This window comes from Lycorma delicatula, chromosome 2, assembly GCF_047948215.1.
Source record: "Lycorma delicatula isolate Av1 chromosome 2, ASM4794821v1, whole genome shotgun sequence".
In the NCBI taxonomy this organism is placed as follows: domain Eukaryota; kingdom Metazoa; phylum Arthropoda; class Insecta; order Hemiptera; family Fulgoridae; genus Lycorma; species Lycorma delicatula.
In genome coordinates, this window is record NC_134456.1 from 110,489,809 (window position 1) to 110,516,889 (window position 27,081).

The 27,081-nt window shown below is 30.7% G+C and overlaps 2 protein-coding genes across 6 annotated transcripts in view; one reads left to right on the forward strand and one right to left on the reverse strand.

Moving 5' to 3' along the window:
• LOC142319117 (transcription factor IIIA-like) overlaps positions 1-6,817 on the reverse strand; it is a 46,468-nt gene extending 39,651 nt beyond the window's left edge. For 2 of the 4 annotated variants that reach the window (XM_075356042.1, XM_075356041.1), the window contains exon 1: positions 6,591-6,817. In XM_075356042.1, the coding sequence (XP_075212157.1) occupies positions 6,591-6,708 (118 nt within the window). In that variant the 5' untranslated portion in view covers positions 6,709-6,817. The remainder of the gene's footprint in view (positions 1-6,590) is intronic. The other 2 variants (XM_075356043.1, XM_075356040.1) reach the window with 2 other exon arrangements.
• Positions 1,229-24,609, forward strand: LOC142319118 (mitochondrial amidoxime-reducing component 1-like). Of its 2 annotated transcripts, none has more exons than XM_075356045.1 (7): positions 1,229-1,379; positions 10,732-11,014; positions 12,140-12,319; positions 15,040-15,238; positions 20,125-20,342; positions 21,427-21,501; positions 24,321-24,609. In XM_075356045.1, exons 2-7 carry the CDS (start codon positions 10,740-10,742, stop codon positions 24,448-24,450), a joined length of 1,077 nt encoding a protein of 358 aa, XP_075212160.1. In that variant the 5' UTR covers positions 1,229-1,379; positions 10,732-10,739; the 3' UTR covers positions 24,451-24,609. The 2 variants fall into 2 exon arrangements, with proteins under 2 accessions (XP_075212160.1, XP_075212159.1); XM_075356044.1 differs by lacking the exon at positions 1,229-1,379 and adding an exon at positions 6,820-7,022.
• Positions 24,610-27,081: the final 2,472 nt, after the last annotated feature.

Consider the following 27,081-nt stretch of genomic DNA (forward strand, 5'->3'; position numbering starts at 1 on the left):
TAGCATTTGCCAAATCTCTTCTCTCTTCCAGACTTTTACTACACAGTAATTCCCCTTTCTTATTACAGCTTTCTTTACCTTTGCTAGCTTTTCTTTTATTTCCAATGCCCTCTTCCACTCCTCTTGTCACCATAGTCCTTAATGTCTATACATTTTTATTTTTTCTATTCTTCCTTCACTTGTCCTTACCACTAAACACTCTTAGTTGTTTTCTTCCATTTAAACATGTTTAAATAGCATAACATGTTTAGGTGTTATCAGGTGTTTGTACATCATGTAAAAAAAAACCACCAGAACAGATATATTCATCAGCTCTATAACTTACTGAAACCACACTTGTGTGTCAGGATTAATACAATAACCTCACATGAAATACTAGGGAACTTAAGATCAAGCCAAAGGTTCTTTTGAATATTCTCAATACAAAAAGGAATCCAGATACACCTTTTGTCAAAGACAAAAGACCAATCAACAAAACTGTTCTGCAGGAACTGTCAATGTGCCACATGTGATGATTGTAAAATATGGCTTTATTCTGAGTGCTTTAAACAAAACTAAAATGTATTTTAGTAAATAAAAAATTAAAATTTTCATAAAAAATAAATACACAAAAAAAATAGTTTTTAGATTTAATTCAATTTATATTTTTATTTTAAAACAAGACTAATTTATTTGAAAAGTTTTATTCTTTTAGTTTGAAAATAAAAATGTAGTTTTTCATTAAAAAAAAAAGAAAAAGAGTTCAGGTAAGCAATTATTAATTAATTATAAGCTTAAATTCAACTGTCAATTAAAATAAAACAAAGAATAGATTTTTTTATGATAAAACAGATTAATATTACTGCTTTCATGATTCGATGTTTGTGTGTAGAGTTATGGTACAAAACATTACAAAGTTAAAAATCAAATCTAGATCTAATAGAAGACACAAAGGTAAATTCCACCACAAAGGTAAATGATTAAAAAAGATATAAAAGACATTTAAGCAAAAACTCAGTTCACTCTTACTTTTTTCAACCAAAAGCCTTAATTTAACTAGGTAATTTAATGGTTTTTAACAATAACCCAAATGATGACAATTCATTTTAAATATTAATTATTAGAAGTCAAAACTTATTACGTTATCATATAAAAAGTGATGAAAGAATGAGTATTATCTAAACAATGAATAAGCAAAGATATTACATAAGCAAAAAATGGTTTACTTATAATCTCCTTTACAGTATCAAGGTCACATACTATTTTTAACAATTTATACAAACGGCATACTTAACAACATAAAACATACTAGGAGTGTATTTTCATTTTATTTAAAACACAGCTTACAACTGTATAGACATCATAATTGATACTAAAATCAGTGACAGAAATTATTAAAGGTCTGTATTTTTTATATGTAACTGTAAAATTACAATTGAAACATGTGCTGGATGATATTCTTTTCACTCTGATTATTATTATTACTGTTACAACTGATGAAAAAATAAAATTATATTATTGAGCAACAATTTTCAAATACATTAAAATATATAAATTTAGTTAACAGTTTACTGTAATCACATACTACTACAATCTTATTTAACATTTGACACAACATACCAGACAGGATTATGCAACACAAACTAAACCAGACATGTGTAGCAGTGCTTTTCATGATTAATCAAATCCAAAAAATTGTTATGACAAGGAATAATTTTAATCAGTATGCAGCAAATAAACTACCATACAAATAAATTACTAACAAAACACAAAAAAAATTAATTACTTGTAAATATTTGACTGTTAAGTATAATAACTTTTTTTTCTATAATCAATTTTAGCTATTTAATAGAAATTAACTGTTGTTCTTAATTTAAGAAAAGAATAGAATTAACTACAATTACTTTTAACCAATTCATATACTTTGACAAATGTTGTAAAAGTGTGTGAATAGCTTGTTATACACATCTATTGAATTGAATTGAATTTAACTCACAATGCACTTTAAATCAAACAGTAAAATTTAAAAGAGTTCCAAATACCAATGCTATGTCACATAAATAATTCAAATGATATACTTTACTGGAAAACTTCATCTTTTGTAACCATTTAGATACAATAAAGCATAAATATTATGATACCTTCAAATCTACTTAAACATCATAATATTATGAATAAATTAAAAAAATACTTCATACAATAATTTGGCTAATCTGTTTTATTACAATTAGTCAGTATGTACACCACATACTGTTTGTTTATTAGTGTGATGTACATTTGTGTGTGACTGTTAATTATTAATTTTTAAATGCATTTATTAAAATGCACTTTATCTCAAAAAGATGCTGAGAATTATTTACAGGACAATGTAAACAATCGTTTAAGTGCAGAATTCGTTACTGTAAGAAATAAAGACTTAAAATTAGTGTATTATTGTCAATGAAAAAAATAATTTCTTCAGAAAAAACTAAGATTTAATTATTTTGGCTCAGCTATTCCAAATCTGTAATTTTAATTTTATTCAATATAAACACTGATTTCTAAAAATTACTTTCATGGATAAACTAAACAGATTACAGTACTTATTAGTAAACTAAAAAAAGTCAGTATTCTGTTAATAGAAAATTATAAAACCAGCCAAATAAAGATAAAGAAACGATCGGTAATTATTTAGAAAGATAATGTGCATTCAAGTAATAATCTTAACGTATGTTGTGTTCACCACGCTTACTGTAAACACGCAAAAAAGTGTCCCTTTATTGTAGTTTTTGACTTATAAATGTTTTAAAATTAAAAAATTATATACTCCGTGGTGACGAGGATAATGTTTTTAACAATTAGACGAGATTAGCGAGCGTTAAGTTACGTTGAGATTGTAGAACACGGAATCGTTGGTTACCTAACGTAACCTTTTTCAAAGTAATCTAACAACTATGGGGATATGTAATTTTTTGATTTTAAAATCTTTATAAGTCAAGAAAAGAAAAAACTTCATCATCATTATCATTACAACAAAAAGATGGTAAAAAATACGGTAGAGTAACATTTTTTATTTGTTTATTGATGATTAACTCGACCATAACAATATATGTCAAGATGTGTGTCATTTCTTTTGAATGTGTGTCATTTCTGCAAATAGTTACCAAATAATGTTCTTCATTATAAAAAGTACAACAATCTAGCCTGCCTACTGAAAATCAGATTGTTCTTTTGAACAATGCCTCTCGGACATATTAGCCCGTTAATTTACTAAAAACGTCAAAAATAAAATCAACCATTCTCAATTTGATTTCTATTTCGTTACAATTGAAGTTTTTAGTCGGAAACGCATTTCACCCGAATTACGTCACTCATAAGTTATTTCAAATTTCAACCCTGTACAAGTGTAAAATACATTATTTTCGGATTAAATAATTTGGTAAAGTTTGTTAATAAATAGTTTGTTCAGAATGAGATTATATTCACTTAAAACTAAATTAAGTTTTTTTTCTATCGGAGAAGGGGAAAACCTTTATAGGCACCATAGTAGTGTGGGACTCTTCCTTGCGAGCCTACCCACTCAAACCTCTCTACGTCTTCAATACGGGATGCCGGACCAATCTTATAGTATTAACACAGCACTCATGTGTCTCTGTATCCATCCTCACACCTCTATTACTGGCCCCATGCCTTGAACTAATCGGGATCCTGCGGAGTTTTTCCAGCACAGACATCTCTGGAGGTCCAGGATCAGTCTGTAGATCCATCTGCCTTCCGTCGACTGATCCCATCTGTCCTGTAAACTGCGGGTAAGCAATGCTTCCGCATCCGCCTTACCCACTCCCCTGTAAATCTCTGATTTTGCCGGAATGGACTTCGACACCCAGCCTAGCGGTAATCGACGTCTCCGTGATTTTGCAGAGCTGCTTCTGCAGCTCCCTGACGGCCAGTTCCTCGCCCCCTCTTGGAGTCTAAACGACCACAAAGGTTTGATGCAGTTTGACCTCCATTGTTTGGTCAGCGAAGAACTCGGCGGCAGGTCTGTCCACAAGAACCTGAGCAGGCTTCACAGACTTCCCTCAACGAATGGCCGAGGCCCGGGATCCTGGTGAAGACCTTCTGCACGTAGGTATCCTTCTTGTTGATCGTCAGGTCAATGACAACAACTCTGTCCGCCTCATGGTAATTGCAAACGGATTTCTTCACGAGCTCAGACTTTTCGAAGCCAAATCCTACAGACAAGGCCCACAACCTCGTCATATGTCACCTCCTTTGAAATACGGGAATTTAGCTCATCGTTTCCCTCGTGTCTGGATGGCAGCTACCGCTGTTTCTTTTAGTCTGACGGTACGTTCTGATCCCTTGAACGGGAGGACGTCATCAGCCGCTTTGAGGAGAGGTGCGATACTTTCTTTTATCTTCCGCTTGATTTTGGTGTTGCCCTGCACCATGCCGTGTAGGGGCTTGATTTCCGATACCAAACACCAGAGATAACGGTATCGAAACCTACTGCCAGGTAACACCCAGACCTGATCTCGACTGAACCACTGGTGCCAATTACGCCAGGGATTAGCGCAACAATACTGAACAACAAACCTCGAATCACATTGTGTTATTCTGCTAAATTGGCACACAATACCGGATCCCCTGGATTACGTCACCAAAAAGCGCGCCAACCAACCTAGAAGCCATGTGCTTAACCTCAGAGGTTAATCACCCCTATGGTAACCGATCCCCGCCGTTAAGCAAACACAGTTCCCATAAACATGCCGTGGCAGCAGACTACCACCCCCTAGCTTGGCCCTTCTACGGGCCAAGCTATGGTCCTCACGGTATCGACAGAGACCACAGACATCCCTCTTCTGGCGTGCCCATGACCCCCTCCCCGGCAGGGCTACCCTCATCATCCTATCCTATAATGGGCAACATGTCCTCTACATGTCCCCATTACCCCTCGCGACCTATCTCGTTACCTCGAGGGTCCCCAGTGCTTCATCGAGTAGCGCCGACCCACCTTCCTCTTACATGTCAGGTGGACCTACACCCTCACCACAGTAGGGCTGCCTCCTTGGCCCTAAACGTCACCACGCTTTCTTAACCTCAAGAGAGGTTAAGAAACGAAAAGCTTACGTGCAAGTTAGGTTAAATACAATAACATAATTTACAGAATATATAATTTGGTTTAAGTAAAATTTAACTAAATTTAGATTCATTTACGTTTAAGGTTACGGTAGGTTAGGTAACTAACGATTCCGTGTACTGAATTTCACTATTTTTCAGCCTCCGGAACCACAGTTAGGTAATGCTTTAGAGGATAACATGAAACGGCAATTTTTTAGCGTGTGAAAATGCCATTCCTGACTGGGATTCGAACCCGAGACCTCCGGATGAAAGGCAGAGACGCTACCTCTGGCGCCACGGATGCCGGAATATTAACATAAACTTTCTTTTTCTGTTTAGCCTACGGAACCACCGTAAGGTAATACTTCAGAGGATGAATGAAGATATTTATGAATGCAAAGTGTAGATCCTTCCTGAGATGTGTGGTTAATTGAAACCCAACCACCAAAGAAAACCGGTATCCACGATCTAGTATTCAAATCCGAATAAAAGTTGCCTTTACAAGGATTTGAACCGTAGAATTCTCGACTTCGAAATCAGCTGATTTGCAACGAGTTCACCACTAGATCAACCCGGTGGTTAAATTATTTAGTCCAAAAACAATGTATATTACACATCTACAATGTTGAATTACGAAATTCTAGGAAACGGTACTGTGCAACTTATGAGGGGCGTAACTAAGATAAAAGACGTTTCAGACGAAACATTTCAATTGTAATGAATAACTTAGGTTCAAGATATATTCCAAATTATTTCATCAAAATCGGAGGCGAGTTCCTAATTAAAAATAATTACCCTTCATAAACAAAGTGTAAAGCTACCATGAACTTTCCTCAATGTATTCACCTTGGTGGACAAAGAGTTACTAAGATTGATAATTAATTAGACATAGATTATAATACAAAGGTATCAAAAATATAAGAACCCTTAACTTTCCAGATACCTCCACATTTTATTTACAAGTAAGACATTAAGAATGAAAGGTCAACAAACCACAGAGGAATAAAAATATACGGTTCCCGATTCTAGATAATTGAGCATATTTAATATAATCCTATCAATTTCATTAATTAAAATTATTGGCTATACTTAGTACTCATTATGAAATACTAAATTACGTATATGTTCAGCTCAATAACTTATTTAGAGAATTTAACAGTACAACGATGTTGCTACTTTGTGTCGGATAATACACTTGAATTAAAAATGTTTGGGTAATTCTGCTAGATTTTACAATAAAAAAATTAACACATTACTTTGAATGAGCACAAAAAATGGGCTCATTCAATTAAAAATAATTTTTATAACAAACCTGAAAACGAATAATGTTAAACCGTCAAATGTTTAAAAATTTGTCATTCAATTGATAATATAATTAAATAAAACAATAACTGACACATTTAAAAAATCAAATTGTTTAAGATGAATGCACAAATACGTTCGCAGGTAACCCGATACCAATTTATAAAAAAAAATTATTAATGTTTTTAGTTGAAACAACTAATTCTTACCTTTTTCAGTGTTTTTACTGTCGCTAATCGCATCTGAGATCAGTTCTCTTTGAGGATCAAATCCCATTGTAACTTTACACAACCAAAAAAGAGATTCATAACCTAAATTATCAGCCATAACCGAAATGCACAAGTAAACCGAAAAGTGTAATATCGAATATTCAGTACTCCTCAGAAGAATCGATTGTTTTAAACATCGTTAAGCTAACAAAAGTAAATGTTTAACTACTGCAGTGAACTTTCTGATACGAAATAGTTACAGAATAGTGACGTGCGGTTCAGTAGGTTATCAGTACAGAAGAAAATATTATCGTTGTATTTTGTGCTGAATGTGTTTATGTAGCTTATTGAGTTTAGTAAACATACTCTTTGAAAATTGATGAGTGTAAAACAATTTACTGCAGTAGTTTTCAAACTGTGAGCGCGATTCAAGTAAGGCGAAAGTTATTGGAGTATTAATTTTTTGAATATTAAGTTAATGCTTAAACTAGATCTAAATTAGTTCAAGTATTCACAAAAAATATGTGTCCAAGTACTTATTTCTATAGATGTTAACATTCCCTGTAAAGGAAAAATATGTATATTTGACTGTTAATACGTAGTAAAACCTTTATTATATTATTCGTTAATAAACCCAGATTTAGCATCAGAGAACTTTTAAATACATACGGTATTTATTTTGTTTTGTGTTATTTCAATAATAGTCATTTCATTAATATTAGTAGTCAGTTTATTTAAACCATTCGTTTTAGCATGAAGTTATCTCACAATAGAATTTTTTATTAGCTTACATTCCTCTCCACAATCAAAAAAATAGTAATAATGTACTTGATCTTTGTGAAAAAAATCCTATCATCAAATTATCCACACTTCCCAAATGAGTTTATTAATAAGATAACAGATAGATAACGAAAAAATTAATTAACTCTAAGCACAAAATATCATACATAAGTAAATAGATTTGTTACATGTACTCATTTTATTGATTTTAAGTCAAAGACAAAGCAGCTGATTCTGTATATATTTATTTATTATTACTTATTTTTTCTTACTAAAACATCATACATGCAGATGTTTTAATAAAATGCCCTTGCTCAATAGTGAATCCCAAAGTAGCAGATCCAGAAGCCAGCACTAGCATTAATTACTATAAAAAGAAAAAACTTAAGTGGCAAAGACAAAATATTTATTTAAATTACCACTTAACAGGCTATATTAAGTAGCCTGTTAAATTGTATAAAATCAGAAGATGAATTGAAGTTAGGAGCGTTACTCATATATAACTGACCAAATGAAGCATTACTAAAATATGTGGCAAAATACAAAATTTGTATTACCTACAAATATCAAATTTAAGGGTTTAGTATACCTTGAATCAAATTAATTGTCACTACTTCTAGTAACCAGAAATTCATACACAAGCACCATTTACACATTCGAAATAAACAAATCAATTTTTTTTAATTCTTCTGTGAAGTATGTACAGTGAATTGCAGAGTAACAAGAAATGACAATCCAGACAATTTCTTCAACCCATCGGGTTGGTCTAGTGGTGAACGCGTCTTCCCAAATCAGCTGATTTGGAAGTCGAGAGTTCCAGCGTTTAAGTCCTAGTAAAGCCAGCTATTTTTACACGGACTTGAATACTAGATCGTGAATACCGGTGTTCTTTGGTGGTTGGGTTTCAATTAACCACACATCTCAGGTATGGTCAAACTGAGAATGTACAAGACTACACTTCATTCACACTCATACATATCATCCTCTGAAGTATTATCTAAACGGTAGTTACCGGAGGCTAAACAGGAAAAAGAAAAGACAATTACTTCACAAATCAGGCTAAACATATTTTCACTTAAGTAAAATTTTACTACTAAATTGGAAATGTATTATCGTATCAATTTTGAGCTGCTTTATATAGTTTAAATGCGATGTACCAAAGTCGATACTAATCAAGCTCACACAGATAACTGCAACTTTGTATGACTATTATCATGTATGCATTTTTTAATACTACTGTTATGCACTTGCATCTGCAGGTTTTGAAGAAATATTCTTTAATTTTCTTTTTTAGTTAAAGAAAATTTTAGTTAATATTTACAAATATTCTTTAGTTTTACTGTTTTCAAGAATGTTGACTATTTATAATTTTTTTTACATATATTGTACATTCTATATGCAATATTTTTATATTTTTTCATTGGACAGCATGACAAATGGATAATTATGTAAACTATTCACTTTGTAAGTCTTCCCAAATCAGCTGGTTAGGAAATTGAGAGTTCCAGTGTTTAAGTCCTAGTAAGTCAGTTATTTTTACACGGATTTGAATACTAGATTGTGGATACCGGTAATTTTGGTGGTTGGGTTTCAATTAACCACATATCTCAGGAATGGTAACTGAGACTGTACAAGACTACACTTTATTTACACTCATAAATATCATCCTTTGAAGTATTATCTGAACGGTAATTATCAAAGGCTAAACAGGAAAAAGAAAGAAAGTTATACACAAAAAAAAATAATATTAAAGAATCTGATAAAAAGGTTTATGAAAACCAGATTTATATAGAATTAATTGTGATAATAAGGAGTGTAATAAATAAATTTTGTATACATATGACAAATAAAACATTTAAAAAAAGATTCAAGGAACATTTACAAGCATTTAAATATACTAAGATCAAACTATGCAGATAACATAAAATACAGCAAAAATACATTTTTGAATTTACAGGACGTAAAAGTTCTAGAAATAAGTAATTATAAATTAAAAACATGGTTTCTTGAAAAAATTCATATAATAAAAACAGTAATATTAATATTATAAATGAGCAAGTGAATGTGATTAATGGATTCAGCAAATAGTAGAATTCATCTAGAAGTCCTGGGTTTGAATCCCAGTCAGGCATGGCATTTTCACCTATGCTACAAATCATTTATCTCATCCTCTGAAACATTATCTAACCGTGGTCCCGCGGAGGTTAAACAAAAAAAAAAAAAAAAATAGTAGAAGTCATGTAATTATAAATTCATCCAACAGATTGCAGTATGTGTTATTATCAATAAATATTTTCCTTTAAATTGCCATTTAACAATGTGATTAAGGAGTTACATCCTTTTTTAAAATTTCACATATTTTTAGAAAGTTTTTAATACATCTGATGAAGCAGTGCACAACACCGCAAAAGCACTAATGTGAAAGAATTTTTTTTAGAAATAAGCAGCAAGTGGTTTTCTTATTTTATTTATTATTGATAGTAATCATTATATACTGCTAGGATGTTAAACTACAAATTCATTAACAAAAATATATGTATAATAAACGAATAAAATAATAGCATTACAAATCAAACTACTTACCCTAATGGTGTACTATTTTTTAATTTTACACATGATAAATTTTACTAAATTGTTTCAATGTACAAAAATAAAATTTAAGGACACATTTACTTAAAAATTGTGTTTTTCATTTCAAATGAGATATGGTGTTCTATACTCATTTTTCCAAAACTCCCTTTTCATCCTCTTAGTAGAGGATGAATGTTTAACATTAAAAATTGATTGAAAAGAATTTTAAACAGCTTTATTGAAACTTTTTTTAAATATCAAACAGGGATTTGCTTCCCTTATCTTAAGTAAAGGCTTTTGGAAATTAGCTTGTTAAGGATGTATTTTAGTAAAAGATTTCAGGTGACAAGAAATGAAGCCAATAAAATTTGAAACAGTTTTCATACAAAACATTTTTACATATTTATTCTATATTTAGCATTTTAATTCCATGGTGTAGACAATAACTATTCAAAATAAATGAACAATGGCCAAATTCAATCAGACGCTGTAAAAATATTTAATACATTAGTACAACAAAGCAAATGACCAAAAACTGAAAGCTCTACAACTGTTATCTGAAACATGTTTTGATCCAAGGGTATTTCTAAAATGTTATTTGCAAAAAAAATTACTTTTTCAAAGTATTAAAAACAGAGTAATCTTCATACAAATATAACTCAATTTTGGTTTTTAAGATTTTTAAAGTTGTTCCATTTATAAAATTTTGTTTTGTTTCTTATTTTAAAAGCTTATTAGAGTTTTGTTGTTCTTAGTTGTTATTTATTTTTTATGTATCTTATGTTTTTAGATTCTGTTATGGGTTTGATAGAGGTACCACATAATGCAGCTATAGCAACTGGTATTAGCATAGCTATAGCAACAACTGTGGTTGCAATTTCATATTGGTTACAACAAAAAAAAAGAAATAGAATCCCTACAGAATGGAAGCCCATTGGTAAAGTGGAACAACTATTTGTATATCCATTGAAGTCTGGCAAAGCAATAGAATTGAAAACAGCAGAATGCACTGAACTTGGATTAAAAGAGATTCTTTCTGATGAAGAAAAAGGAAGATTCACTCTGCGAGACAGGTAATTTCACTGGCTAGCATAATGTGATCTTTTCTTTATAAGAAAAATTTTTCATATAGCCTGAAAATGTAAAAATTAAATCATTTAATTTTAAAATGTAGCCATTTATTCCAACAAAAAAATACAGCGTCCAGATTTTTCAAACCAGACTAAAGCACTTTTTTCAACATAATGCACTTTAGTGTACAATTAAGGATCTGAATATGTTTCCTTTGTTATATTTAATAATTATTAATCATTTAACAGTTCTTAGCTACCATCAGTTTATTTAAAATAAAATTTTAAAAAATAAAATGTGAACTTTCTGCATCCTCACAAAACATACGTAAAAAATATGTGCTTAAATTATTTCCATATCCTTACAAATTTACTTCATTTATAACCTATTTCTTTTCATGTTTATATATTAGTACAGAGGCTTTTATATGATTTGTTTTTATTTATTATTATTTTTTTAACTCTGTTCTGATCAAGTTATCTGATCATAACAAATGTTTATATAAATAGAGTGTTGCACTAAAATGATATTAAAATAAATAAGTTCTTACATAAAAAAATGATGAAAAACAAATGTTTAATATTTGAATTTCTTGGTATATATTTGAAGTCAACAGATATCTTATTTAGATGAAACATTTGCTAATTAGTGCTAGTCGTGATTTGATGTCTTTGGCCATCTACTACTTTGCCACATACAATAAATAACAATATTCTGCACCTCTGTTTTGTGCATTTTCTTGTTATAAACTAATCATTTTATCATTGTTTATATTGCCTTTAATAGTGATCTAAACAAAGTCAGTGATATTTGTATTTTAAAAGTTATTTATTATAAACTACCATTTTTTTAAAACTAGTTTGGTTTATTGAAAACATGAGTGGACCACAACTCTTGTACCAATAATGTTTACATAATTTAATCTAAAACACATAATATGTGTTGTTAATTGTATTTGCTAATTATATTTACCCATAACCTAACTGATCAATATTTGTCTTTTAAACTGTAATTCACATTTACCTGTAGACGTCTTATTTAATCCTGTTGTTAAAATCATTTCATTTCAAAAAACAGTTTGATTTTTAATATTTTTTATGTGTTTTGTATACATTTTGTTTTTTCAGGTTCTTTATTATATATAATGAGAAATCGCAGAACTTCCTTACGGCTAGACAGAAAACTAGTTTGCTGTTAATAGCTGTTAAATCTAATGATAAAGATACTGTCACATTAAATTCACCAGATGCCAAGGAAGAAATAACATTTAGGGTACCTGATCAAAGTAATGAAAGAACACAGTGCATGTGAGTATTTTATTAACCTAGGTTTTGATTATTTTATTTTATTACAGTTCGTCCTTTAGAGCTTACTGGTTCCTGGAAAATAATTGTATGTCGGTAGTTGGCTCTTCAGCATCTTATAATGATATTGTTATAGACTCAAACACAGGAAGATTTTACTTCTTCAGCGTATTTTTAGATAAAATTAAAGTTCATCATTTCAATTGTACAATCAGTTTGTTTTGTCCTGTATACACTTGGTCTTGCACAACTTGAAAACCAAGTATACTTTTTTATTCTTTGTATATGTTTCCAAAGGCATATATTTCCAGTAGAAACTTGTTTTGTTATTCGATTATCAAGTGACCTGAATATTTTCCTTCCTCTATTTTCTTCAGTTGATAATATATTAAGATAGTCTTAAGCATCTGAATCATTTAGATCTATAGATTACTATAACATTTTAGTATGGTATAAATTAACTGATCTCTTAATTGCTCAAAGCAGCATTTAAGAGACTAATCACTTCCCAATTTTTTTACTACTATTATTTAAGTTATATTTTCAATAAACGTAATCAATAAAAATAGAAAATTATCAGAAGATTCTATCTTTTGTGTGTCTTTCTTGAAAGACACACAAGCTTATCATTTGATGGTTAATCCATTTATTTAAAATTTGTGTTTACTAACATAAAAGACTTTCATAAGTTCTTATTTTCTTCAATAGCATAGTTTTGGGTTTTTATTTATTTCAAATATCTGTTTTCATAATATTAATTATATTTGAATGAGATAATTTACATTTTTCAAATATTTCATATACTTTTATACCCGATTTTCTTTGTTTTCTTTTTTTTCTTTTAAAGTAATCATCCTGTTGGAATTTTTTTTAAATATTGTAAAATTCTTTTTATCATATTGCTAAAATATTATGTGCTTGTGATGGTAAATTGATTATTCTAATTATGTCTATAATTTATTCTGTAAAAGTTGATGATTTTGATGAATATCAGTTAATGTAAAAATTTTAAATAACTTCATTCTACATAAAAGAACACACTAAACAAAAACTTTGGTCAAATATTTGACTAAAATACTGTTATTAATACTCAAAAAACTGTTCACTGAGCTGTTAACAAGCATAAGAAAACAAATGATAATTGTCTTGAAAATCTGAAATTTCTGCTTTAGAGCATTCATATAAAATATATAATGTTGGGTGTAAAATATTCTGAAAATGAAATATATTAACATTAGATACTAGAGTATTCAGTAGGAAGGAAGAGACAATTTTGGATTAAATCAAATTTTAAAAGCCTGTTGTACTATTTCATGGACTCATACAGCAAGTAAACGCCTAGATTCTTCATATAACACATCAAACACTTACTTTTAGTAAGTTTTGGGGGTCATTATAATTTGTCCAATGAAGATATTGATCATAAGTTGGGAGTTTGTTATATTTCTAAATTACAGAAAGTACAGTATTCAGTAAGTAAATACCAAAAGAAATTTATTTTTACTTTGTTATTTATACTAAAAAAAAATTCTCTCTACATTCCTTTCCCCTTTACGGAGACATTTCTCATAATGGGGTAGAAAGTTTTATATTCCAACATCATAGTATGAACTCACCTATGCAGTAACTTATTCTACATTTCACATAGTCATCATTGTTGAAATGCTACCTGAAAAGGGATCTCTTTAGTTACAGAAATAAATGACAATTTGATCCTAAATCTGGGCAGGTGTGGAATACAATCTATTTATTTTCACCCAAATCATGAGATGAGTTATTAGAATTGAGCAGCAGTGCACAAGCAAGCATTGTTGTTAAGCAACTCTACATTCTGAATATGCATGCTGTGTCTTTTGTTTTGAATCAGTCACAATTTCATAAGTTTGTCAGTAAGAGACAGCAATTATCATTGAATTTTATCACAGGAATTAAAAAAAAGATTGTTTAAAATAAACATTAGACATGACATATGGTTCCACCAATGTCATGAGGTGGAAAACTGACAAAAATATGTTTGAGTTCCTAACATAGACAACACAGCTCTTACTAGGTGATAGTTCTGCAGCATTTAAGGGAATAGAATTGTAACATAAGGATAAATCTGCATTTAATGAATTGTTGATTACTGAAGTTAACAACACTGGATGTAGCTTTGCTCGATTTGCTGTTGGCACCTATTGGTGACTAATAACAACTTTAGTCAGTGTCATTTGAAAAATGTAAAATAATTTTTAGATCATTACTGTCAATTATTTACATTAACTTAATATGTTGAATTTAACTTTGATAAAATGTTGAATATATAGTGTTCTTATCTGATTGTAAGTTGTATTAGTGACAGTATATAATTTAGTGAAGATGTAGCACATACCACAAACTCACCATCATCGAAAAAGGTGTTTGGATTTTAATATAAAAATCTGAAAAAAAATATCTGGTAATATTCAATGTATTTGTTTGATTATTGTGTTGAACTAAGTAGAAAAATTAAGAGTTTTTATATTCAAAATTTCAGTGACTGTGTTATACATGTATGCATTAGCCATCCTACCACTTAGATGTGAAATAATGCATGATAGTGTTGGGGGGCCTATTTATATTCATTGAAAAAAATGGTTGTAGTCTATAGTTACATAGATGTGCTGGTATGTTCTGTTTTAATTGTATGATGTGAGATTTTTGATTGATTTAAAATTTAAAGTCATGAAATTAAATGGTTACAGTGTGCATAGTAATGAAGTTGTAGAAACCATTGATTGTGGAAATGACGTGGCAGTTTGGTTATCAAAAGTTATTTTAGATGAAGAATCTGGTCTCAGGCTAGGATGTTGCCCTATTTCAGAAGGTTGTCTTCGAAAAATAAAAATGGGACCATATGAAAAGTATGCTGAAGTTTATAAAAATTTCACTGATAAAGAATTGGTAAGTTTAAGATACTACTTTTATATATTTCCACTTTTACTTCCTTTGATCATATTAAAGTAGTAGGCTTTCTTTGTCTTAATTTGAAGCCCAAACTTTTTTCATATCTTTATATGAAAAGAATTTTTTTTCATATCTTATATTTTTTTATATTTCCACTTTAACTTCCCTTGGTCATATTAAAGTAATAGGCTTTCTTTGTCTTAATTTGAAGTCCAAATGGTTTTTCATATCTTATTATAAAAGTGTAAACCATTAACTGACTGACATCATTTTTTCTATGTATTTGTGGTAATCCTTTAGATCAAATGGCTCAACATTTCTACATTTTTTGCTGCGTTTTGGCTAAAATATTATAAACCTGTAATTCACCCTATGCTTTTCTAAATTTTGCTGTATCCAAATACAATTCTTTTTTCTTCAGACTATTAAGAGTTGAATACTATTAAAAAATTGTTTTGCGACATCAGTTTTTTGTGAATAAATGAATTTTCCCAAAAATTACTAGTTATAGTTCTGGGACTTATTTATTCAGGACAGAAACCATGAAATTTATCCTTAATATAATTATAAGAATTTCAGTATGCCTTCATTATTCCTTTGGATCAGAAATCAGGATGAAATTTTTACAAGCTATTACTCAAAAATGAAGCATTTCCTGTTGACATAATTCATGTTTATATGAACTTTTTTCTTTATGTTTACTTGCAGAATATGCCCCGAAATTCTTTCCGTTTCTTCATGAGACACTTTATATTTATTTATTTATCAACTTAACAGTGTAGATAAAATAAGACACCAACCTCATGAAAGTGTTTTTGCTATTACAATAGCATCTTTATTCTTCCTATTAACATATAAATAAATTTTGAATTTTATGATAACTCAGATATCTGAGATATCTCAGTCAATTTTTGTATTTTATCTAAAAAAAAAAAAAAAAATATTAGGGATTGAAGGTTTTTTTTTGCATAAATTTTGAGGCAGTGTATATATAGTGAATCATTTCTCTACAGGAAGGGCTATATTAATTTTGTTGAATTACACTATGCATTTCAGTTTTTAACAATAGATTGTTATTTATGTGGATTTATGTAAACAGGTTGATTGAATTTGAGTGTACATTTGTGGTTGGTTGGCTTACATGTTTGATTTGCCTTTCTCAAACAAGTAAATTTACTTGTTTGAAGAGATATTTCCGGAGGTGATTCCCACCTCTTCACAATTTCTCTCATAGTGGTTCAAAGAATGTTTTCATTGGTTGTTGGTGTGTTGAAACATCCAACTCTTTTGTCACCTTCATTATCTTCACGGTCTTCTTAAAACCATTTGTACCATCATAAACACTAACCTTGGTGTCAAAATAGCATTCTTGCTAAAAACTTTCTCCAACATTACTATTTCATTGCACTTTATTACATTTTTAATGCAAATCCTTTGTTCTGTAATTTTCGAACAAATAAATCAAATAATTTCCACTCATAATAAAATACAACCTAATTACTTGGCTGCAAATTTGAAATAAATGTACCTATTATGTCTGAAAATTTACATTACTTGTTGTTGGTTGTATACATTGCTGACAGTGCTCCCTCATGTTGGAAAAAGAGGAACTCAGTTATGTGAGAAAAAGATTAAATTTTCAGCTAAAGTAGTCATCCTTTACTGTTTGTGTTTGGTTCATGAATGTATTTGTTGATTGGTTGACACAGTGAAACTTCCCTTAACGGACTTCTGTTAATACTGGACACTTTTAGATTCCCCGGAAATTTTATAGAGGTTTAATGGATGAAATACTTCTCAATAACAGACCTTCTAAATAACAGATGCGGACAATGAATTTACCTAGAAAAACTGTTCAATCAAGTTTTGAAAAACTGACAGCAGGAATAAAAATTGTAATTTTCCTTGTTTTATTTTATACTCAGTGCATCTAATTTGTTTATCTGTTGTGAATTGCATCACTTCCCACTTAGGTTGCTATTATGATTTCAGTCAATTCATCTACCAGTATGATTCTTCATCAGTTGCTGTGCAAGTGTATACTGTACACTGAACACTTGTAATTTTTTTGTTATGGTATATTACTGTATTTTTTCTTATAGTACATCTTTTATTCATGTGTTTACTGTGCGTTCAGTTTTGTGTATTTTATAAAAATCCTTACTACCATCATAACTGCAACTTAAAATACCTCAGAATTGTTAGTGTTTGACATGAAAAGAAAAAATAGGAGTTGTAAATGTGAACGAAAAAACTCAGTGTGTGTGATATCGCAAAATTTTATGTCAGGACAACTCAGATAAGCGATATCTTAAAAAACATGATATCAAAATTTGATATCATAAAGTCATGGACTGAAAATGACAGTCAGTTAAGCAAGCGTGCATTTCCTAAAATACCAGTCCTAATGGTTGACCATTTGACTTATGAATGGTTTTGCAGGGTTCATGCCAAAAAGATTCTGGTCTATAGAACTTTTATACATAAGAAAGCCTTAGAAATTGCTACAGAATTCAGTTACGATGAGTTTAAAATATCAGAGGGTTAGTTAGATAAATTCCGAATTAGACATAGCGTTTCATATACATAGTATGTCTGAAAAATTCCCAAAATAAATTAAATAAAAATGCAGATTTAGATAATTGAATTATTCACATCAGCCCTCTACATATAACCCTTCTCTATGTTATACAGTTGTTGCAGTGCCGGTAGAGCCTGTCAAACTCTCTGGAGAAATCACTTTTTGGAATCACCTTCACATGCTCGGTGCAAGCCCTTTGGATGGTCGGAATGTCATCCAAAAAGTGGCCTTTCATCTTCTACTTGAGTTTCAGGAACAGAAAATAGTCTGCTGGAGCCAACTCAGATGAATAGGGTGGGTGGGATAAGACGGTGATTTGATTTGCAGCATAATAACATGTTAAAACTGTTGCCATGTATGCCTGGGCATTGTCGTGCAAGAGAGTTCAACTGCTCGGATCCTAGTATTCAGACCAGATTCAACGAATGCATCGGATTAGGCATTTCATTACTTCCAAATAGAATTTAGAATTCACGGTTTGACTAGTCAGGACAAATTCATGTTGAATCAGGCCCTTTGAGTTGAAGAATGCAATCAACATTGTTTTCACTCGTGATTTTTGCTACCTGGCTTTCGTTGGTCTTTGTGCTGCAGAGCTCAACCAAGCAGTGGATTGACACTTCGTTTGCGGATCATATATGAAGTACCAGCTTTCATCCGCAGTTACAATTGTTTGCAAAAAATTCGGGTTGCTATTGGCAGTTTCAACAAAGTCTTGAGCGCGAGAAAGACACACTTAGCATTGTTAGAATTATATGTACCATGTCTTTACCGATGTTTAGCTCTTCTGCTATTGGCAGTTTCAACAAAGTCTTGAGCGTGAGAAAGACACACCTTAGCATTGTTAGAATTATATGTACCATGTCTTTACCGATGTTTAGCTCTTCTGCTATAGGCTGAAAGGTAAAGATGAGGTTGTTTAAACAGAAACACTCACACTTTCGCAACGTTTTCATCGTGAACAGCTATTAACAGCCTCCCACTTCTTCGTCGTCATCCAACGACTCTGTACCATCTTTAAACCGCTTCCACCACATATATGTTGTAGTATGAGATGTGGCTTCATAACTGAAAGCTTGCTACAGAATAAGTTTCAACAAAAGATTTTTGAAGTCAAACACAAAATTTTATCTTGCTTCTCTGTTTCATGTTGTGAGCTTGCACAAGGTCACATGACCGAATATAACTCGAGACTGGAGTGACAAAACATGATGAAATTTTGTACACACACTCGTCAAGACATACTACATAGTTCCTTGGTTGGCTGAGACATGGCGCTACTTGTACTGACCACAGAAATTTAGTTCGGGAACTTTTCAGACGCTGTAAAAATGTTTGTGGTGATGCTGGTGCTGTAGTCGAGAATTTGGTGTCTGAGTAGAAGGAAATTCTGTACTAGTAGTTAATTTTATTATCTGGTTTTATTGGTCAACTACAGTAGTATAGTATTTTATTTTTTTTTATTCAAATGTGAACTTAAGAGGACAGTGTTTTATTTTCAGAAAAACAATTTTAAAAAACTTGAATTTTAGTCGTTTTAATTAGCAACTAATTTTTTTTTTTTTTTTTTAAATTTTTATTTACATGAAATAAATGCACAATACTGATCTATTCAAAGTGTTTTTTTCTATACAATAATCAAACATAAATATTATTTCTGAATAGTGCACGCCTCTAAATAACAAACAGATTGTTGTTCCCTTGCCATATCTGATATTGGGAAGTTTTACTATATATGAAATTCCCATGTTGCCAATTTATGCTCCAATTTGCCTCTATTTAACTGTTGTATAACAGTTTATGTTCTCCATGTATGTTACTTAAGTATTATGGTACAAACTCTTCCTAACATACAGAATTTGCAGCATTCTAGTAGATAATGAAGCCAAAATTGATAAAAGAATTTTTAAAAGATTTCTGTCTTAAAGTATTTTTTCTGAATATTAATTTTTCTCAATTGGATGCTTTCTAAGTTACAACTCTGTCTGTCAATACATTTAAATATGCCTTTTGCCATATGTGGGTTAGAACTTTATTAGCTTAATTTAACTTTTTATTATAAAATTAATATTTTTTAATAAATTTTTTTTTATACAAAAATACCATTTTAAAAATTCACAGAAGATGGATTAATTTCATGAATTAAAAATGTATATTGGTTTGTGATGAATATCAAAAATGATAGGTCACTCATTGAATTGAAGTTTCCTGGGCTTTCAGTGCAAGTCATTTTATATAATAACTAAGATTTGAGATAATTAGATGCATTAATTATGGCAATGTCTTTATGTTTGATTTTTAGGGTGCTTATTCTGATCTTGCAAGTTACATGCTTTTTAGCCAAGAATCTTTGAATGATTTGAATGAAAAGTTAAAACCAAATGGCATTGCAAATTGTAGGCAGTTCAGGCCTAATATTGTTGTCTCAGGAAGTGGAATTTCTCCTTTCAGTGAAGACAAATGGCAGTGGATAAAGATAGGTGACACTGTCATAATGAGAGGCTTCAAACCATGTACCAGGTAACAGTTACTTATTTATTTTGTCATAAATATATTTAATTGTTGTGTATTTTGTGAAACAAAAATCACATTCATTTAGATAAAATCGATTACCATTGATTATCCGTTTAATCCCGATAGTGAGAGCATCAAAAATAAAATGATTAAAGACTTGTTAGATTTGTTAATCTGGCTCTTATTTGAATCATAATGTATATTTGAAGTATGTCTAAAAAAAGATAAATAAAAAGCTGCCATCAATCTGTGTATTTTTTTATTCATGTTATTTTATTTAAAGCAGTTAATTGTTTGTTTTTTCTGCGTTAATTTAAGGAACACTTTGATTAACTCATAAAGTACACAACCAATGTTCAAAAAGATAGTTTTAACCGAGACAATCCCTGCTTACTGTTGGTCAAGTTATGCATTAAACTTACTGCATTAAAGAGTAACCCTGCTGTCATGAGTCCTTCGGTACCAGCTTCTAATATCTTCAACAATGCGGTGTGTCCACCATCCTTCATCTCGTCATCTCACCTGATTTGCCAGATTCCTAACAACTCTTCTTCAGTATCAGCAGAAATTCTCCTTTTATCGGCAGGAGATAGAAGTCCCACTGCCCAGGGTCTCTTCCTTTGCTCAATCAGCAAATCTATAGGTAAAAGGCCACCCAAGACCTCAGCCATCTCCTTAGAAACTGTATTATAAGCATAAACATCTCCTGTGTGAAGCCTCGAGTCGTCCTAAATATTTTGCATACTTAGTGACGCTCCCCCAAAATTCAGCCCGTCATGGCCTATGCAACTCCTGCCTGCAGTCTTCTCTGAAGCTGGGTCAGGCCACCACAAGGGATCCAACACTGCTCGTCTTTCTGGTACGTTTTGTAGGTGCAAGTTCTTCCAATTCTTCTAACCCATAAAAATTAAATCACAATTAGTTTTTCAAATAATTTGCATGAGGGTGTACTTTGATATAATGGTATTTAAAACTGTAGCGATAATGATCTATTTTATTATTATAATCTTGATTACTTGTTTTACTATATGGCACTGTAGTAGTATTGTCATGAACACATTATTTTATTATAAAACTTTTTATTTTTTAGGTGCGCTATGATTACTTTGGATCCTGACACTGGGAAACGTGACCCTAATGTACAGCCATTAAAAACTCTGAGAAGGTGCTATACCTTGATTTATTTCTTTTTATCTTATTACTGTATATTATTAATGTTACTTTTATTTTAATTGTACTTATTGTTAGGTTAAATTTGTTCTGTATTTGTTTATTGTGTGCAAAGTATTCCCTGTTTATTTGTTCACATGTATATATACTGTATAACAAATCGTGTCTTGTCAAGCTACTATAGTACACTCAGTTCATTGTTAAGTGTCAGTAGTTATTACTTGCAGTTCTCTGATTTCATTTGCTGAATTTTTAAAGTGATTGAGGCTCATATGCTGATTGATCACCTAGAAGTTTTAAAACATAAAGTGTTTTTTTTTTTTTATTCAAGATTGAGAATTAGCTATGTCTTGTTCACATAGTAGATGTTTCCATAGCTTTTTACCTGTTTAGACCAATAAGCCATTAATGTTGTATTTATATTGTGTTCAGCAGCTATTGTAGCTGTTGTATATAGTAGTGGGATTTTACTGCAGCATGTACAATTGTGTTAGTACAGTAAGCCATTAGCATTAAAAAGATGTCTAGTTTGCTGGACCTCAAACTCTATATCTACAGGAGGAAGGCAACTGCTAAACATCTTTGCCAACATCTGACACATACATGGGACTAATCAGTTGAAATAAAAATTTATTCATATAACAGTTTTGAGGTTACTTTAAAATAGAATTTACAATTGAGAAAATACTACACTTAGTTAGACTAAAGTTCATAGAAAAATTACCATACAATGTTATAAAACAACATTTTTCTAAAAGGTTTAATTCATTTTTAGTTAAGTTGTTCAGTCAATCTATGTTTTTGCCCCATTTAAGAATTCTTCTCAGCTACTTGTAGGTAGATTTAAGTGTAGCTTTAACATCTGTTGTAATTTATCACCTTGTACTCATATTATGTAATCAGAAAGTGGTTATAAAAAATTGATAAATATAAGATGATTTTTCAAGTATTTTAAACGCTAAATTGAAAATGTTTTTTGAAGCACAAAAGTTTAAGATTTTGTTCTAACAAAAAAAAAAGTGTAGAATCGAAAATATTAAATTTTAGCAAATAAGAATAGAAAATTATAAGTAAAAGGATAGTGTAATAATGAAAATTGCCAGAGACGTTCATTTTTATTTATTCTTTCTGGGATCAAAGAGTCTACCATACAATCAAGGGCACGAGTTATTTAGCGATGGGGGAAACAGACAGTTTTTTATAGATATCTTTAAAAAAATGTCTTGTCAAAAAATATTTTTTAAACATAATTTATTAATCTTATTTTTGTTTGGACACTGCATAATGATAATTTCCTCAAGTACAACGTTTTACAATACCATATTTTTTACCCCTTTTGAGAAGTGTAATTTTAATTTTCTATTTTCATCAACACAAAAATAGTTTCATACATAAAAATTTATATAATGAAGTTTAATGTGATTTTAGTTAGTTTTAATTTTTGTTCATTGTACATTATTCTATTCAGTATAGTAAATTTGTATTTTTATTTGAAAATCCTTACCTACCGATTGATATTTTTTCCATATGTTAGGGTGATGAGGGAAGCTTAACTCCAGATTTGTAACATCTCCCTCTCATAGAGTTTTGAAAACTCAAAAAGTTTTTGAAACGTGTTTTTCTCTGAATCTATGCATTTAAGAGAAAAGTTTTTCAAACAAAAAATGTAGAGGACATTCTCCTCTACAATTAATATCTTTGAAGTCAAATTGCCGTATAATTTGAAATTGAAATACTAGGTGGCGCTGAAGTTGTAAAAAACGTGTTTTTTCACCAGAAAAAATTGTTGTTCGTCTATTTTGCATTTGGAAAAGTTGTTAATCTCAAAAAAACAGACAACTTTTATTCAAACAATTTTCTTGTAACACTTACCGTTTTGGAGTTGTAGCTTGTGAAAATGTTACTATTAAGATTATTGATCTTTGAATTGGGCACATTTTTGAAACCGGTCAAGTTGCTGAGCAATGCCGATCTCCCTGGCTACAGTAACAATTGTGTTGCCATTGTACTATAACACTGGAATGCTAAGTCGTACAATTCTTGTACTACTACTTAGCAGAATTGTAAAATTAAAAAAATTTAATTTTAGGTTCAATTTTTCCTTGAAAATAAGCCACATAAATAAATTCTATAAATTTTTAAGGATAACAATTTTGGTTTTGCAGTTGGATTAATTGATCTAGCAAAAATAAGAAGACATAATGATAAAAATTAAAATGGATGTGGATGTTCACTTTTACATAATCTCAAGAGTTAATGTGCTCGCAGCATTATCAGCAGTGCTGATGTTCTAGATGATGTAAAAGAATAATAAAAAAATGTCATAATAACATTCCTTTTTTTTAATTTTATATAACATAAATTCTTAACTAAGTCAATGAAGTGTGATCAAATTGTACAGAGATGAGTTGTCTTCATAAAGTGGATAAAAAATGGGAAAAATTACTAATTTGAAACAATGTGGTTATGGATTCATGATTTTAAATCAAGCAAGCAAGGCATTTAGAACCAAAGCTACAAAAAGGCTCTTTTTAATTTATCTAAAAAAAAACTCTGGAATCTCTTATTTCTCATTCTCTTTGTCAGTAAATTACTGTCAGTTGCTAACAATAATTATTAACATTAAGAAAAAGGTTTTTCAGTGCTGCAATGCCCCAAAAAAATGGTTATCAGCTCTAATCATTTTATTAATGTGTTATTCCATAATTACCCAATAGTAGTTAAAAATTAAGAACTTTAATATGTTCTAATAAATTAGTCTGTTATTTGATTGGTGTTCACTAAAAATATTTCAAATAATATGTATTACTATAGTTACAGGAAACTAACTGAACCAGCTGCAATAAAACTTGAAGGAGATTCACCTGCTTTTGGAAGATATTTTGGATTGTATCAAAAAGGCAACATATCTGTCGGTGATACTATATATTTACCTGCCTCGTAATCAAATATGATGTAAATAAGGTCACAGACCTGTGTATTGTCATAATTTGATGCTCTGTTATAGTGACTTCTTAAGCATTATTAAGTACATTAATATAATTAAACTTGTTATAATATAAATCATGCAAATTATAAAACAATTCTATTTTAATTGTTAAAACTTGGAAAATTGTTTATTTCAGACTTGCCCTTTTGTTGTCTCTTTTCCTCTATCGTATTTTTAGTTATGCATTTAAAGTGTTGGTAAAAAATGTACATTAAACCAGAATCCTGCCTGTGGCAAAAACCTTTACCAGTCCCATGATCTACTTGTAAAATAAACTTTTATGGATTAAATATAAATCTTTTTAGAAGAAAAATGAAATTATTGCAATTATGATAAATTATACTGGAATTTATGCATTGAATTGTATAATTGCCCTGACCTATAGAAGCAGAAATACAACAGAACAAAATATATTTTTTTGAATGGATGTATATGGTGTTCACAAAATGTTAATTAAATTTTCTGAACGTATATAATTGTAATGCTGTTCACTGGTTTGGCAGAACATCTTCCAAGTCATTGGATGAAAGCAGTTTATTCCTGAGTTGCAAGTAGAGGAAGTTTTGTAAGCTTAGTTTTCATGCAGGTTGGAAGATTCAGATGAGGGATGGGTAACGAAACAAAGCTATCTTGTTACAGCACCAGAGTAAGGTGAAACACCCAACGTGTGGTTTCTTTCTGTGATAATTTTTTAAATTTTGCATCGGTTTACTTATTTATTTATACAAAATATACTAAAAATAATATTTATTTCTTGTAAAACATTAAGCCTACATGTTATTCAATTATTTACAATAAGTATACGTGAAAACAAAAAGTTAAATGTATAAATAATTTTATTATGATGGCTTAATTCCATCCATTTTATCTGATTCCTCAGAATGACTCAGATTCCTCATTATTACAAGTACCGTAATTTTAAATTATCAGATTGCATGTCGGGGACATATCCAGCTCAAAACAAAAGGGGGTTCAGCTTTCTGAATTTTACTCATGGTGGAAAGTTAGTCCATGAGCGGGGTGCATGCAATAGTACACAATAACAAAAAGAATAAAATATTTATTTAAAAAAATAATAATTTTGTAACAATAGTTTGCAAGGATTAGATGCAAATTGTCTAACTACAGTATTAACTAATTGAACCTTGTTATCAAAAACCAATTGTCTGTGAATGCTTAACATAGCTAATCCTCTTAATCTGTTTTCACCACTGGTGCTTCTTAGCCATGTTTTAATTCAACGAAGGGAGCTAAATGAACACTCGATGCGTTGTGCAGGGCTGTGAAAGCAATATCAGCAGACCCTTTCTAAAAGTCAGGATAAACAATTTGCTCTTTTTTAAAACCTCAATTATGTCTGGCATTTCCTGTACCTCATTCCACATTTTGAACCACAGCTCCCTTTCTCCTCCAGTGCCTTATAAATTTTAGAAAGTTGCACAAGACACTTTCACTCCATTCCTATCAGACACCTTTTATCTTACTCTAATGGAAACTTATCAATGAAAATGTAGGCGATTTTCTGCAGAAAACCTGACTTTGAAAGATGATATGATGGAATCCTCCCTCTATGAATCATGAGACCTTGCCGGTCGTGAGAAGGCTTGAGTGCTCAGTGGAAAACTTCAGCTGTTTTTTTTTCAAGAAAATGTAGCTCTCTGCATTTTCATGTAACTAAGATGGAGACGCCTTCCTTGGTAAAATATTAAGGAGGTAAACTAGTTCCCCATTTGAATCTCCGGGTGGAGACTACTAAGGAGGTGGTCACCAGAAAATTCAAAAATAACATTCTACAAGGCCGAGCGTGGAATGTTAAAAGTCTAAAAACAGTTGGTAGATTAGAAAATTTAAATAGGTAAATGTATAGATAAAACGTAGATGTAGGAATTAGTGAGGTTCGGTGAGAAGAGGAAAACTACTTTTGGTTAGGTGATTTTATATTTACTCCGTTTCAAATAAAGAGCAAGTAGGAGTAGGTTTTGTAATGAACAAGAAGATAGGGAAGAGAGTATTTCAAAATGCATAGCAACAATGATTGTTAAAGTCTATATTCCTACAAGTACCCATGATGATGAGGTAGTGTGTATACGAAGAAATTGATAAAGCAATTAACATATAAAAGGGGATGAAAATTTAATAATAGTTGGAATTGGAATGAAAGCATCCAAAATGGATATTTTCATATATCAATCATAATCATAAATTTGTCAAACAGTAGTTAAATGTTTTCCTTTCTTTACTGACGAATTCAAGATAAACTAGAAAGGAGCCAATTTTACTAATATAAAAACCGAGCAATTGCCAAAAGCAATGTTGGTATTTAGGCTACATTTTGAATTATTTTTAATTGTTCATCAAAAGTATTGATTATTTAGAAGAACCTAACTAATATTACAAATTTAATACAAAACTGTATTTTATGTTGGAAAGATCCAAAAGAATCCCTAGGGGTATAACACCTAACCCACCGGGTTGGTCTAGTGGTGAACGCGTCTTCCCAAATCAGCCGATTTGGAAGTCGAGAGTTCCAGCGTTCAAGTCCTAGTAAAGCCATTATTTTTACACGGATTTGAGTACTACATCGTG

What these genes read in the sequence shown, in the direction of transcription:
- LOC142319118 (XM_075356045.1), top strand. Translation starts at nt 10,740, where the DNA reads ATGGGTTTGATAGAGGTACCACATAATGCAGCTATAGCAACTGGTATT. An exon ending in AGATTCACTCTGCGAGACAG is followed by an intron (nt 11,015 to 12,139) that starts GTAATTTCACTG and finishes TTGTTTTTTCAG; the next exon opens with GTTCTTTATTATATATAATG. An exon ending in CCATTAAAAACTCTGAGAAG is followed by an intron (nt 21,502 to 24,320) that starts GTGCTATACCTT and finishes GTATTACTATAG; the next exon opens with TTACAGGAAACTAACTGAAC.